Source organism: Lolium perenne, chromosome 3 (assembly GCF_019359855.2).
Source record: "Lolium perenne isolate Kyuss_39 chromosome 3, Kyuss_2.0, whole genome shotgun sequence".
NCBI classification, from domain to species: domain Eukaryota; kingdom Viridiplantae; phylum Streptophyta; class Magnoliopsida; order Poales; family Poaceae; genus Lolium; species Lolium perenne.
The window spans coordinates 124,922,145-124,935,457 of NC_067246.2; the positions used below are offsets into that span (position 1 = coordinate 124,922,145).

The following is a 13,313-nucleotide window of genomic DNA, read 5'->3' on the forward strand; positions in this document are numbered from 1 at the left end:
GAGGGAATACTTCTCATGCATCCAAAATACTTGAGCCAACCACTATGCCATTTGTGTCCACCATACCTACCTACTACATGGTATTTTCCGCCATTCCAAAGTAAATTGCTTGAGTGCTACCTTTAAAATTCCATCATTCACTTTTGCAATATATAGCTCATGGGACAAATAGCTTAAAAACTATTGTGGTATTGAATATGTACTTATGCACTTTATCTCTTATTAAGTTGCTTGTTGCGCGATAACCATGTTTACTGGGGACGCCATCAACTACTCTTTGTTGAATTTCATGTGAGTTTCTATGCATGTCCGTCTTGTCTGAAGTAAGAGAGATCTACCACCTTATGGTTAAGCGTGCATATTGTTAGAGAAGAACATTGGGCCGCTAACTAAAGCCATGATCCATGGTGGAAGTTTCAGTTTTGGACATATATCCTCAATCTCATATGAGAAAATTATTAATTGTTGTTACATGCTTATGCATAAAAGAGGAGTCCATTATCTGTTGTCTATGTTGTCCCGGTATGGATGTCTAAGTTGAGAATAATCAATAGCGAGAAATCCAATGCGAGCTTTCTCCTTAGACCTTTGTACAGGCGGCATAGAGGTACCCCATTGTGACACTTGGTTAAAACATGTGCATTGCGATGATCCGGTAGTCCAAGCTAATTAGGACAAGGTGCGGGCACTATTAGTATACTATGCATGAGGCTTGCAACTTGTAAGATATAATTTACATGATACATATGCTTTATTACTACCGTTGACAAAATTGTTTCATGTTTTCAAAATCAAAGCTCTAGCACAAATATAGCAATCGATGCTTTTCTCTATGGAGGACCATTCTTTTACTTTCATTGTTGAGTCAGTTCACCTATTTCTCTCCACCTCAAGAAGCAAACACTTGTGTGAGCTGTGCATTGATTCCTACGTACTTGCATATTGCACTTATTATATTACTCTATGTTGACCATATCCATGAGATATACATGTTACAAGTTGAAAGCAACCGCTGAAACTTAATCTTCCTTTGTGTTGCTTCAATACCTTTACTTTGAATTATTGCTTTATGAGTTAACTCTTATGCAAGACTTATTGATGCTTGTCTTGAAGTACTATTCATGAAAAGTCTTTGCTATATGATTCACTTGTTTACTCATGTCATATACATTGTTTTGATCGCTGCATTCACTACATATGCTTTACAAATAGTATGATCAAGGTTATGATGGCATGTCACTCCAGAAATTATCTTTGTTATCGTTTTACCTCCTCGGGACGAGCAGAACTAAGCTTGGGGATGCTGATACGTCTCCGACGTATCGATAATTTCTTGTGTTCCATGCCACATTATTGATGTTATCTACATGTTTTATGCACACTTTATGTCATATTCGTGCATTTTCTGGAACTAACCTATTAACAAGATGCCGAAGTGCCAGTTCCTGTTTTCTGCTGTTTTTGGTTTCAGAAATCCTAGTAACGAAATATTCTCGGAATCGGACGAAATCAACGCCCAGGTTCCTATTTTCACCGGAAGCATCCAGAACACCCGGGAAGGACCAGAGGGGGGGCACTGGGCCCCCAGACCATAGGCCGGCGCGGCCCAGGCCCTGGCCGCGCCGCCCTATGGTGTCGTCGCCCCTTCGACCCTCCTGCGCCGCCTCTTCGCCTATATAAAGCCCCTGGATCGAAAACCCTGATACGATCGACGAAACCCACAGAAACCTTCCAGAGCCGCCGCCATCGCGAAGCCAAGATCTGGGGGACAGGACTCTCTGTTCCGGCACGCCGCCGGGACGGGGAAGTGCCCCCGGAAGGCTTCTCCATCGACACCGCTGCCATCTCCACCGCCATCTTCATCACCGCTGCTGCTCCCATGAGGAGGGAGTAGTTCTCCATCGAGGCTTGGGGCTGTACCGGTAGCTATGTGGTTAATCTCTCTCCTATGTACTTCAATACAATGATCTCATGAGCTGCTTTACATGATTGAGATCCATATGATGAGCTTTGTATCGCTACTAGTTGTGTGCTACTCATGTGATGTTATTAAAGTAGTCTATTCCTCCTGCATGGTGTAAAGGTGACTAGTGTGTGCACCATGTGGTTCTTGTCGCAGGCTATGATCATGATCTCTTGTAGATTGTGGAGTTAATTATCATTATGATAGTATTGATGTGATCTATTCCTCCTTCATAGTGTAATGTGGGCAGTGTGTGCACTATGTTAGTTCTTGGTTTATTTTGCAATGATCTATTATGCTCTAAGGTTATTTAAATATGAACATTATTGTGGAGCTTGTTAACTCCGGCATTGAGGGCTCGTGTAATCCTACGCAATGTGTTCATCATCCAACAAAAGAGTGTATGTAGCACATATGAGAAAGAGTTATTTATTATGCGATCAATGTTGAGAGTGTCCACTAGTGAAAGTGTAATCCCTAGGCCTTGTTCCTAAATACTGCTATCGTTGCTTGTTTACTGTTTTACTGTGTTACTACTGCTGCAATACTACCACCATCAACTACACGCCAGCAAGCTATTTTCTGGCACCGTTGCTACTGCTCATATATATTTATACCACATGTATTTCACTATCTCTTCGCCGAACTAGTGCACCTATTTGGTGTGTTGGGGACACAAGAGACTTCTTGCTTTGTGGTTGCAGGGCTGCATGAGAGGGATATCTTTGACCTCTTCCTCCCTGAGTTCGATAAACCTTGGGTGATCCACTTAAGGGAAAACTTGCTGCTGTTCTACAAACCTCTGCTCTTGGAGGCCCAACACTGTCTACAGGAAAAGGAGGGGGAAGTAGACATCAACCACCACCACGCCATCGTGTTGCTGGGATTCCGTGGATATCTACCACACCTCCGCTGCCCGCTGGAACGGAGAGAGGACGGGCTTCATCGACACCGTACGCACGACCGAGTACGGAAGTGCTGCCGGATTGCAGCACGGACGATCGACTACATCAACAACAAGATCTAATCTCGTAGGCTTTGGAATCTTCGAGGGTTAGTCTCATGATCTTCTCGTTGCTTCGATCTTGGTAGATTAGATCTTGCTTCTTCCTAGATTGGATCTTGGTTTTTGTTCATGTTCACGGTAGAATTTTTTGTTTTCCATGCAACGAACCCATCAAAAATAATGCATGCCAGTAATGAAGTTGGGATGGCATTAGTCACCGTACATCCATTGTCAATTCATCTACATTATATAAGTATATCAAAAATCATTAATTACACAACATCATGGACATAAAACTAAGTTTTTTTATAAAAAAAGAAGAGGCTCACCGAGGTGGTGCCGGCTAGGGGTCGACGCTGGTGATGGACGGCGGTGAGGACGGGGACGATACTAAAACCAAGAAATCATACTTTAATTTGAGCTCAAATTGCATATAAAAAGAATGAAATCCCTTCATTGAACACCTTGCTAGTACTAGAAAAATAATACGAGTTAAACTAGCAATGAAATGAGCTAAATTAGGAACGCCGGAAGAAAGGATGATATTGCTAACCCTTGGATAGATGGGTGCCGTCAGTCTTCATAAATTGTGGAGAAAAATGGAGATTTGTTGGAGTGTGAGAGGTGCAAAATATTTGGAAATGGGAGAGAAGGAAAAAATGAGATGCAGGGATCGGGCTGAAGAAATAGGGCAGGGACCCTTTAGTACCGGTTCTTCAGATGAACCGGTACTAAAGGTGTAGTTCTGACCCCACCTCTGCCTCAAGATTGGACGGAAATCCTTTCGCACCGGTTCGTAACATGAACCGGTACAAAATGCTCTCAACAAACCGGTATTGATGTTTCTCGATCGTTTGGGCAAAGCAATTGGTACTAATGCACCCTTTAGTACTCGTAAGGGAACCGGTACTAAAAACTTAGACGGAAGCCCATTTTTCTACTAGTGGGGGCTCACCGGTGACCCGATGGATGCTACTATCGACCGGAAGAGTAAGGGAGGCCAATATCAAAAGCTTAACGAGATCCTAGAAAACATACGTGCCATGCTTGTGTAGTTGTTTTGTAGGTCGACTTATTTGGGGAAAATTTGCTACAGGACACTGTTATTTTCTGGCATTTGCTGAAACACACCACTCGATTATGTCTTTGCCAGGTACCATTACAATTTTGTGACACATTTGCTAGAATACACCACCTGGCTGAAAACGGAAAGTTTTGCCCTTTGTCTTCAAAAGCACTCATCCCATGCAAAAGTGCAAAACTTTTCGTTTTTAGTTAGGTGGCGTGTTCTGCCAAATGTGCCATAAAATTGTAATGGTATCTGGCAAAGACATAATCGAACGGTGTGTTTGAGCAAATGCCAAAAAATAACGGTATCCTGTAGCAAATTTTCGCAATTATTTGAGGATGTTGTCGTATAGCCTGCCAATGGACACTAAGAGGATTTTTTGGAGCCTTCCTTCTATAAAAGAGACGAATTTTTCAGACCTGGTACACTGGTACCCACTTTTAAACACCTAGCAAAAATCGTATTTATAAGTTTCAAAAAAATCATGGAAACAACCTGGATGTAGAGACTGGATACAAGTATCCACATGTATTTTTTGAAAAACTTAAATATGGTACAAAAATCATAAAAGATTTTGGCTTCATACCAAGTTCCAAATCTTGAAACTTAAACACGACGATTTGTGATCTTGTGATTTTTGTAATGGTAGTAATTATTTATAACTTACTAAGAAAATGTGCAACTGTAAGGTTTGATTAGTAAACCTTACTAGATCAAATCATCAAATCATCAAATGGTAGTAATTATTTATTCAAACCGTGATTAGTAAACTTGGATAAACCTGGTGGGGAGGGGCAAGGGGTGCACTCAAGGTTTGATGATTTGATCCAAAAGCTCCATTGGATTGGATCACGCTCTAACTTGATGATCTCTCGTTTGATGATACAGAATCACAAATTCTCAAACTACTAGATCCATTACATGTTTGATACTCTACTGCAAACCTTTCAGCCATGTCAGCGGCCGTACGCGCGTGTCTGGAGCCCGAACCCGAAGGGGAACAAGGGATCGTACCGCGCGTCGCCGACGTTCATCGGCAGCTGCTCGACCGATCGGAACCACGTGCGCGCCAGCCTCCCGGTGAAGCCGTAGTCGCCGAACAGCACGTCGCTCACGCCCTGCCCCTCCGTCCCCGGCAGCCACGCCGCAACCAGCGCGTCGATCGCGCCCATGTACGGCTCCACCACCAGAGGCCTGCCGGAGACCAGCACCACGGCGCACCGGACGCTGCCGCACACGTCCCGGATCACGCTCGGCCCGGGAGCCGGGATGGTCAGGTTGTGGCTGTCGCCGAATGACTCGGCGTAGGGCGGCTCGCCGACGACCACGACGGCGTAGTCGAAGCGGGCCTCGTTCTGCCGCATGAAGCCGGCGTCGGGGTTCTCGGTGTAGACCACCTCCGTGCCGTGCCCCACTGCGCGCTTGATTCCGTCGAGGATCGTAGTCCCTGCGTGCGTGCGGCCCCATCATTTTAGCAGTGAGTTTCAGATGATCGATTATTGAAAAGAACGTGTACGGTACCAGTTTCGATCTTGATCCTTACCGCTGGTGAGGTTGTTGCCGCCGACGCCCTGCCAGGTGATGGTCCAGCCGCCGCACTGGTAGCCGAGGTTGTGGGCGTGGCTGCCGGCGACCAGGATGGTGCCGGTATTCTTGGGCAGCGGCAGGAGCGGTTTCTCGCCGGGCTTGCCGTTCTTGAGCAAGACGAGGGACTTCCTGACGGCCTCCCGCGCCAGGTCGCGGTGCTCCTGTTTACCAAGCTCGCTGGCGAGGCTGTTGTCGGGGTAGGGGTTCTCGAAGAGGCCCATGGTGAACTTGACACGGAGGATCCTACGAACGGCGTCGTCAATCCGGCTCATCGGGATGGTGCCGTTCTTCACCAACGTGCTGAGGTCGTCGATGAACTCCGTGTACGTGTACGGGATCATGATCTGAAAGGCGTGATCGGCCGGATGTTAAGTTGTACACTCACAGTAACAGTAGCAGTGATGAAAACTGGACACGTGATCAGTACCCACTCACCATGTCAATGCCGGCCATGATCGACAGCTTGACGGACAGCATGTAGTCAGCACCTTTAGGTGTCGTTATCCTCTCAATCCCTCCCCAATCCGAGATCACGAAACCCTGAAGAGATCGAAAGGTTCTTAACATAATCTATGAAATGAAGGAGACTGCAGGATGCAGAGAGAAATCAAGAGAGAGAAACCCTGAATCTGAGCGTGGTTTTGAGGAAGTCAGTGATGAGGAAACGGTTGGCATGCATCTTGGCGCCGTTCCAGCCGGAGAAGGAGACCATGACGGTGGAGACGCCCTGGGCGACGGCGGTGTAGTAGGGCGGCATGTGGACGCTGAGCAGCTCGTGGAAGGTGGCCGCCGTGTCGCCCTCGTTGGCGCCGCCAGCCGTGCCGCCGTCGCCGACGTAGTGCTTCGAGCACGCCGCGACGTTGCGCTTCCCGCCGCCGGCCACGAACGGCGCGCCGCGGCGGCTGCCCGTGGGGATCTCGCCCTGGAGGCCCGAGATGACGGAGGCCATGAGCTGCACCACCTTGGGGTCCTCGCTGAAGCTCTCGTAGCACCGGCCCCACCTGGGGTCCCTGCACACCGCCACGCACGGAGCGAACACGTACGGGATCCCCGTCGCCCTCACCTCCAGCGCCGTCGCCGCTCCGATCTTCTTCGCTAGCTCCGGGTCCCTGCACCAGCAATTTATACTCACACACGCTGGCACGCTGCATTGCAGATTTTGAGTCTAGAGCATACTCCCTTCATTTTAAAATAGTCTATATTCTAGCTGAATACTCTACACTATACACTATAGCTTCTAGAGCAAGTACAATAAGTCCTAGTCAGTTGGCTACAAGGATTAAAATAACATGTTTCTGTTTAGTTGGAGGAGAGAGAAGATGAGAGAGAATGTAAGTGAGCTCTTATGCAAAAGCTAGCTCTAGCATGTGCTCCTAATCAAATTGTGTGAATGAAATGTGACCCATTCATTGAGAAAGTAGTATATTTTTATAGCCAACTATTGTACTTGTCAGCTACATGTTGGCTATAGATAACATGACATCTTTCTTTGGCTGGTCATAGTGCATAGTATCATATTGTAGTATCATCAATATGATACTTGTCTATAATACTATCACTATAGTGAGTGGTATTATAGAGTAGTATCATAATCTTCTAAATTTATTGTTTTGTAGAATTCCAATACAAAATGTGTGTACAAGATCTATTTAGCACTAGCTTTTCTCGTAACATGCACTATGATACAGTATCCACCTATGTTACTCTAATCTTATTTCTCATTATTAATTAGATGCTACATCGGCATTTTTGTGGCCTAAGATGCATGATACTACCTAAGATACTAGCACTATGACTAGCCTTATAGCCAACAACTAAATACACTATTAGAGTTGCTCTTAGTCAACAACAACACTGAAAACGAAGTGATTTTGCTCTCTTTATTGGTGGTTGTTATTTTTGATATAGCTTGAATTGGTTGTTTACATATCTAAGTAGTACTACTAATAAATGCAATACTAGTTTGTCTCATTTTTTCTAGAATATAGACTAAATCAAGGGAGTATCTAACTATCTATATAATCGGTCATTGTAAAATTTTGGTTTTACTCCTTTAAATTGCACCTAGCCGAAAACCTTAAAATGTTTAGAGGAGTAAATATTATAAGGGTCGGTCTTGCAAAGGAGTAGATATACTCAACATCAACTGTGCCGAGTATAATTTTGGTTCTCCCACCCGTGCCAGCGCTCTCCCCCTCCACCATGTTACACCGCCGGCGACATGTCCGTTGACCACCAAAAGCCTTCCCCAACATATTGCACCCTATGCCGCCCTCCCGCAACACCCCGCTATCACCAAAGTCGACCTATATCTCCGTCGCCACCGCCGCATCGATTTCTCTGACTTTGTGCAAAAGCAGCCACGACGAGCTCAATTTTGTGCAAAACAGAAAAGATGGTGGATAGAGATGCCATTGTTTGGCTACGGAGCTAGCGCCGCCGGAATGGTGATTGATCAGCGAAATCCTGACTAACGTATTTTATCGCGACGAGCTTCGCGTACAACCGACGACCGATGTTGGAGTGGCATCATCATACACCGAGCCCCGCCTGTCGTCTTGCAACCCTCATGCCAACATGCAGCTTCGACACTAGCTCTACGAACAATCTGACCTCCTCTGCCTACTATTTTTCTTGTTTTCGGTTTTGTCTATTAAATTTAACATAGGTAATTGTATAATGTAGATGAAGAAGTTGAGGGAGTTCATCTTCGACGACTCTTGGTCACAGGAGGAGGAAGAAGAAGACGACGGTGACTTCGAGATGGCCATGTCAGTGATCTTGAATACGAGATTTGCCGGCCGAGAGTAGGATCACAATTCAGCCGTTTGTACATCAACTCAGAAGGAGCGAAGGGCCACGCCAAGCTTATGAGAGATTACTTCAACCCTGATGCAACCTATCCAGAGAAGTATTTTTCCTCTGGTGCTTTCGGATGCATAGGAGTCTCTTCCTCGCTATTGCAGAAGTCATGGAGAAGCATGATGATTGGTTTAAGTTGAGGAGCACTGTATCGGGGAAGATCACTGCGACCCCATTGAAAAAGTGTACCATGGTTATTTGAGTGCTTGCATATGGGTGTTCGAGTGCAAAGCTTGTTGGGGGAGAGGCTTCAGCTTGCAACTATGAAGTGAATGACCATCAATACATGATGGGTTACTATCTTGTAGATGACATCTATCCTCCATGGGGTCACCTTTGTGAAGACAATCCCTCGTCCTAGGACTAAGACACACAAGACATCTCAGTTCACCATAATGCAAGAGTTGACAAGAAAGGGTGTGGAGAGGGCTTTGATGTGCTTCATAAGAGGTTTGCCATTGTTCGTTGCTCTACTAAGTATTGGAAACCTACGAAAAATAATGACATGTTGCATCATCTTGCATAACATAAGAATTGAAGAAGAGAGCGACATGGGAGAAGAGAACTCTCGGTACATATGTCCAATGGTGATCCTATTGAGCCATAACATGATGCAAACATGGTTAAGAGATTCCTTGAAGCGCACATCGCGTCGAATACCCGAATGCATACTCACTTGAAGATGATCTTGTTGAGCATCACTTATTAATCCACAACACTTCATAGTCGAGTTATTCACTTTATTTGAACCCTGAAATTTGTTTGGTGTTGAATAAATTGGTCTGTGAACTTAAGTTTTATTCATTCATATTCATCTATTTTACTTATTAGACCGGTTTGCATGTGTTTGGCTTTGAATAGTTTGATTTGGAAAAAAATTATGGAGTCAAGTTTAGATCAATTAGGAACCGCTTTTTACGAGTAAATATACTCCTCTATAGGATACTTGGCCGGATAAGGGGCTGAAATATAAAGGATCTGTTAGAGATGCCCTTAGTGGTATTTCTAGATTTTGAGATTCTAAGGACCCTATCCGGGCTGGGTTGTTCATAGGTGCATCATGATCCGTGTTAGCCTTTTTTTTCCTCTCAAACAAATTCTCCTTTTTAACAGTACAATCTTTGAATTTGAATGTTTGTAGACCATTTGAGATATAATATGGGGAAAATAGTTTAGGATTTTTCTAACATTAAAATATTAAATATATACTATATTTATATAATTTATTTCTATTTAAAAAAAAAACTATATTGCACAAAAAAATCTGAACTATTTTTGCACAAGTTTTATTGTTTGAGAGATATTAAAAAAACTCAAAAGTTTTGGGGTGTAGGTGTGTCATGGGTTCAATCAGAACTTTTTTTAATTATAGAATCTCGTAAATATTTTACCTCTAAAACGTAAATTTAGGTGTTCCACGGTAATTTGTAATCGACACAGGGCGGCGCTCATGGTGGCGTGCACCACTACCACCGGGAGATAGATGATCGCACGGCAGTCATGCCAACATTTGTCATTTTTATACAGCCCGGGTATATAATATTTCGCATTGGTTTTTTACAGAGGTAGAAGTAATCGTTATCTACATTTCAGTTTTTTTCAGATTTTTTTAAAACTTTAAAATGTTGATTTCAAAAGGATTAAAAAACAGACTCTGTGGAGTCCGTCCTACAAAAGTACGCACTCTACTGAGAGCTACCAGCCTACTACAAGTCAACTACACAATGCACGAGGCATATGGAGATACGTGGGTACCTCGTTTGAAATCTTGGGATAAAATTTCCATCGACACTCTCGCTTCCAATTTTTTTTTTTTTTTTTTTGGCCATCGAGCAGACAAAACTACTTGGAGTAGGTACGTGGGCTTGTCTGTCAAGACTTAAACAATCTGCCATTCAATTAGAACTAGTGCATCGCATCGATCTCATCGTGTACTGAAAACTCATCCAAGTGAGTTATCCAACCAGGTACCTGGTGCAGCCGAGGCCGACGTTGTGTGGGAAGATGGTGGCCTTGTAGGCGTTGCCATGGCCGTGGACGGCGTCGATGCCGTAGAGCATCGGGATCCCGAGGCGCGTGGAGAGCGCGCCCCTCTGCATCTCGTTCACCATCCCCACCCACGCCTCCGGCGTCGCGTTCGTCGACGGGACGCTGCCGCCGCCGCTCAGCACGCTTCCTGCAGCCAGAGACCGTTCATGGTTAAGTATACGTACGATTCAAGGATGCTATACCTTACGCTTCAACTGTTCAACACACCCTGTGATTCTGTGAAGAACGTACCTATGAAGTACTCCCGGACGACGCCGGCGGTAGCGTTCTCGCGCTCGATCTGCGACATCTGCCCGATCTTCTCCGCCAAGGTCATCCGCGCCAACAGGTCGTCGATCCGCTTGTTGAGCGGCTGTTTCGGGTTCTTGTACTTGGCGTAGTCGGCCCCCGCCGCCGCCATCAAAATGCAACTACTACTCCATGATAAGAGCAGCAAAACGCTCACTCTGCAGCCACCGGAGAACCCCATAGTTCAGGGTTTGGGTGCAGGGTGCTGTGGCGAACTAGCTTATGGACCTGCTGCCAATGCGAGCATTGAAGGTTGTAGCGGTCGACCCTGCCTTCGCTTGCCCATCCGTGCGTATTTATGTGCCAAGTTGAGCGACCAAGCCCTGGCAAGGGCCTGTATCGAATTTCAAATACTAGGCTCCAACGACCACGTTTATTTGATTTGGGGTTTGTGATGGTGTATGAAATGTCCATGCCAATAGTTTTCGGAACGCGGCCTACAGCGCCGGATGAGGTGTTTGCAGCCCGCGAGACAATGCGGCAGGTTTTTTATGTGCTCTATTTTCCAGCGGGCCACGATGCGGTAGGTTTTTCAGGAGCTGTATTTTCCACCGCGCGGCAAGAAGCGCTTCACCGGCCGCTGCAAAATGCACAGCTCGCGTCTAGTTGGCGCTACACAAACAACAAAAAAATCTATACAAATAAGATGATCAAATGGATCGATAAGGCAACAAATCACAAAATTAAAACATAGATAGTTGATCCACCAACATAGCATAGTCTAAACCCGAAACATAGTTCAACACAACCAACATATCACAAATAAAGTTCACCGAACACATGAATAATAATCAACAGTCATTTGTGCCATCATCTATTCTACAATGACCAAACCAAATTCATCTTATTCATTTGTGTCTTCATCTATGCTACAAGGACATTAACAACAAAAGAAAAAAATAAATATACCTTGTTGGCATTCCCTCATACATGTTTGGCGTAGGCACCGGCGCATCCGATGCCACTGATGTTGATGGCGGTGCAGGCGGTGGAGGAGGCGGCGGTGGCGCGGATTGGGGTGCCTGTGGAGCGCCAGGTGGAACAACTCGCCGTGCAATGCCAGTCTTCGCCACGCCGGGATTCAACGCGCCTGCCCTTCCCTTCTTCCCCTTGTCGTCGCCCGCCGTCCGTCGTGGCCGCGCTCGCCGGACGTTTCGACGTAGCGGGCCTCGATTTCGCATCCGGCGCTGGCGGTACCACGCCTCCGATCGTATTGGAGGGCCACGACGGCGCGAAGAGACCGCGGACGAGCCCAACGCTAGCGTTTGGCGCGGCGGCAGGGGAGTTGCGAGCGGTGGCGGCTGATGGGGAAGATGCTGCGGCGCTGACAGTGTCGGCGGAGTCCTGTTCTAGCCGTCCATCGTCGGAATATCGCCACGGCGGCTGCAGGGGTGGTGAGAAGGAGAGCGCGCACGGACGTTTCAGGCGAACGATTGATCTTTCCCGCGATGACTTTTCTTTTTCTACGCGCTTGAGTAACCATTTTTTACAATGCGTCCTATTTTACGGCTGTTAGAGCACAAAAAGCGCACAAAAAGCGAGACACAAGTGCTAAATCAGCGGTTTTTACAATGCTGACGCATTTTGCAGCGGCTATTGGAGATGCTCTAAGGACATCGCTAGATATCCTTCAGAGGCTCCTCCTAGCCTCGGCCTTCGCAGCGTGTCCATTTTTAGGTAAAATCTCAAATTTGCTTCGTCGCAACAAAAAAAAGCCTCCGCTTTTGCTTTATTGAAACAAAAAAGGTTCACCTAGAAATCACAAAAATACTTTCATACCTAAGCCACTTGATCTTTCAATCAAGTTGTTTTACTGTTTCAACTTTATTGACTTTGAAAAAATTTAATATCTCATCTTTTGATTTTAGAAGATTTGAATGTATAAGTTTTAGAGGTGCCGATTTCTTTAAGTCCCGTATGAGACTTGCGAGGTTGCTTAGCTTGAACACACACTTGACACTTATAACCCTTGATAGTAGTGAAACTCAGTATTAAAATTATTTGTCTCAATATTGGTGCGAATATGATTAGCAACTTTATTACAAACGTCTAACAAAAATTAGCAGAACAAGCCTCCGCACTCACAGATTTTACCAACAAAGGTTCCAAATTTTGACACAACAAATTTATTGGACTCGAAGATAATCTTGTAGCCATCACGACATAGAAGGGGTCCACTAAGCAAATTTTTATTGATAGAAGGGACATGATGCACGTTCTTCGGACGCACGATTTTCCCAAAGTGAAGTTCAGATCGACCATACCAACACCACAAATAGTAGCACGCAAGCCGGTGCGCATCAAAACGGATGGAGTCTTTGCGACTTGATCATAAGAAACATAGAGATACCAGCACACATGTATACATTGGCATCTATGTTAATCCACCATTCAGGAGAATTACATACTGAAATGACTGAAATGACTGTATAAAATATATCATACCTAACATCATTCATATCAGTGTCTCTAATAATGATATTGGTTGT

The 13,313-nt window shown here is 45.3% G+C and overlaps 1 protein-coding gene across 1 annotated transcript; it reads right to left on the reverse strand.

The window, feature by feature from the left end:
• Positions 1-4,809: 4,809 nt before the first annotated feature.
• Positions 4,810-11,080, reverse strand: LOC127342296 (uncharacterized). The gene is made up of 6 exons (XM_051368226.2): positions 10,768-11,080; positions 10,459-10,663; positions 6,248-6,734; positions 6,061-6,165; positions 5,582-5,969; positions 4,810-5,485 (listed from the first exon to the last, which is right to left on the reverse strand). The coding sequence occupies exons 1-6, from the start codon at positions 11,003-11,005 to the stop codon at positions 4,995-4,997; spliced, it is 1,914 nt and encodes a 637-aa protein (XP_051224186.1). The 5' UTR covers positions 11,006-11,080; the 3' UTR covers positions 4,810-4,994.
• Between the last annotated feature and the right edge of the window lie 2,233 nt (positions 11,081-13,313).

Excerpts from the sequence above, each read along its gene's own strand:
- LOC127342296 (XM_051368226.2), bottom strand. The coding sequence starts at position 11,005 with ATGGGGTTCTCCGGTGGCTGCAGAGTGAGCGTTTTGCTGCTCTTATCA. Across the intron at positions 6,735-10,458 it reads GTCGGCCTCGGCTGCACCAG|GGACCCGGAGCTAGCGAAGA; the intron begins GTACCTGGTTGG and ends TTGCTGGTGCAG. Across the intron at positions 6,166-6,247 it reads AAACCACGCTCAGATTCAGG|GGTTTCGTGATCTCGGATTG; the intron begins GTTTCTCTCTCT and ends CGATCTCTTCAG.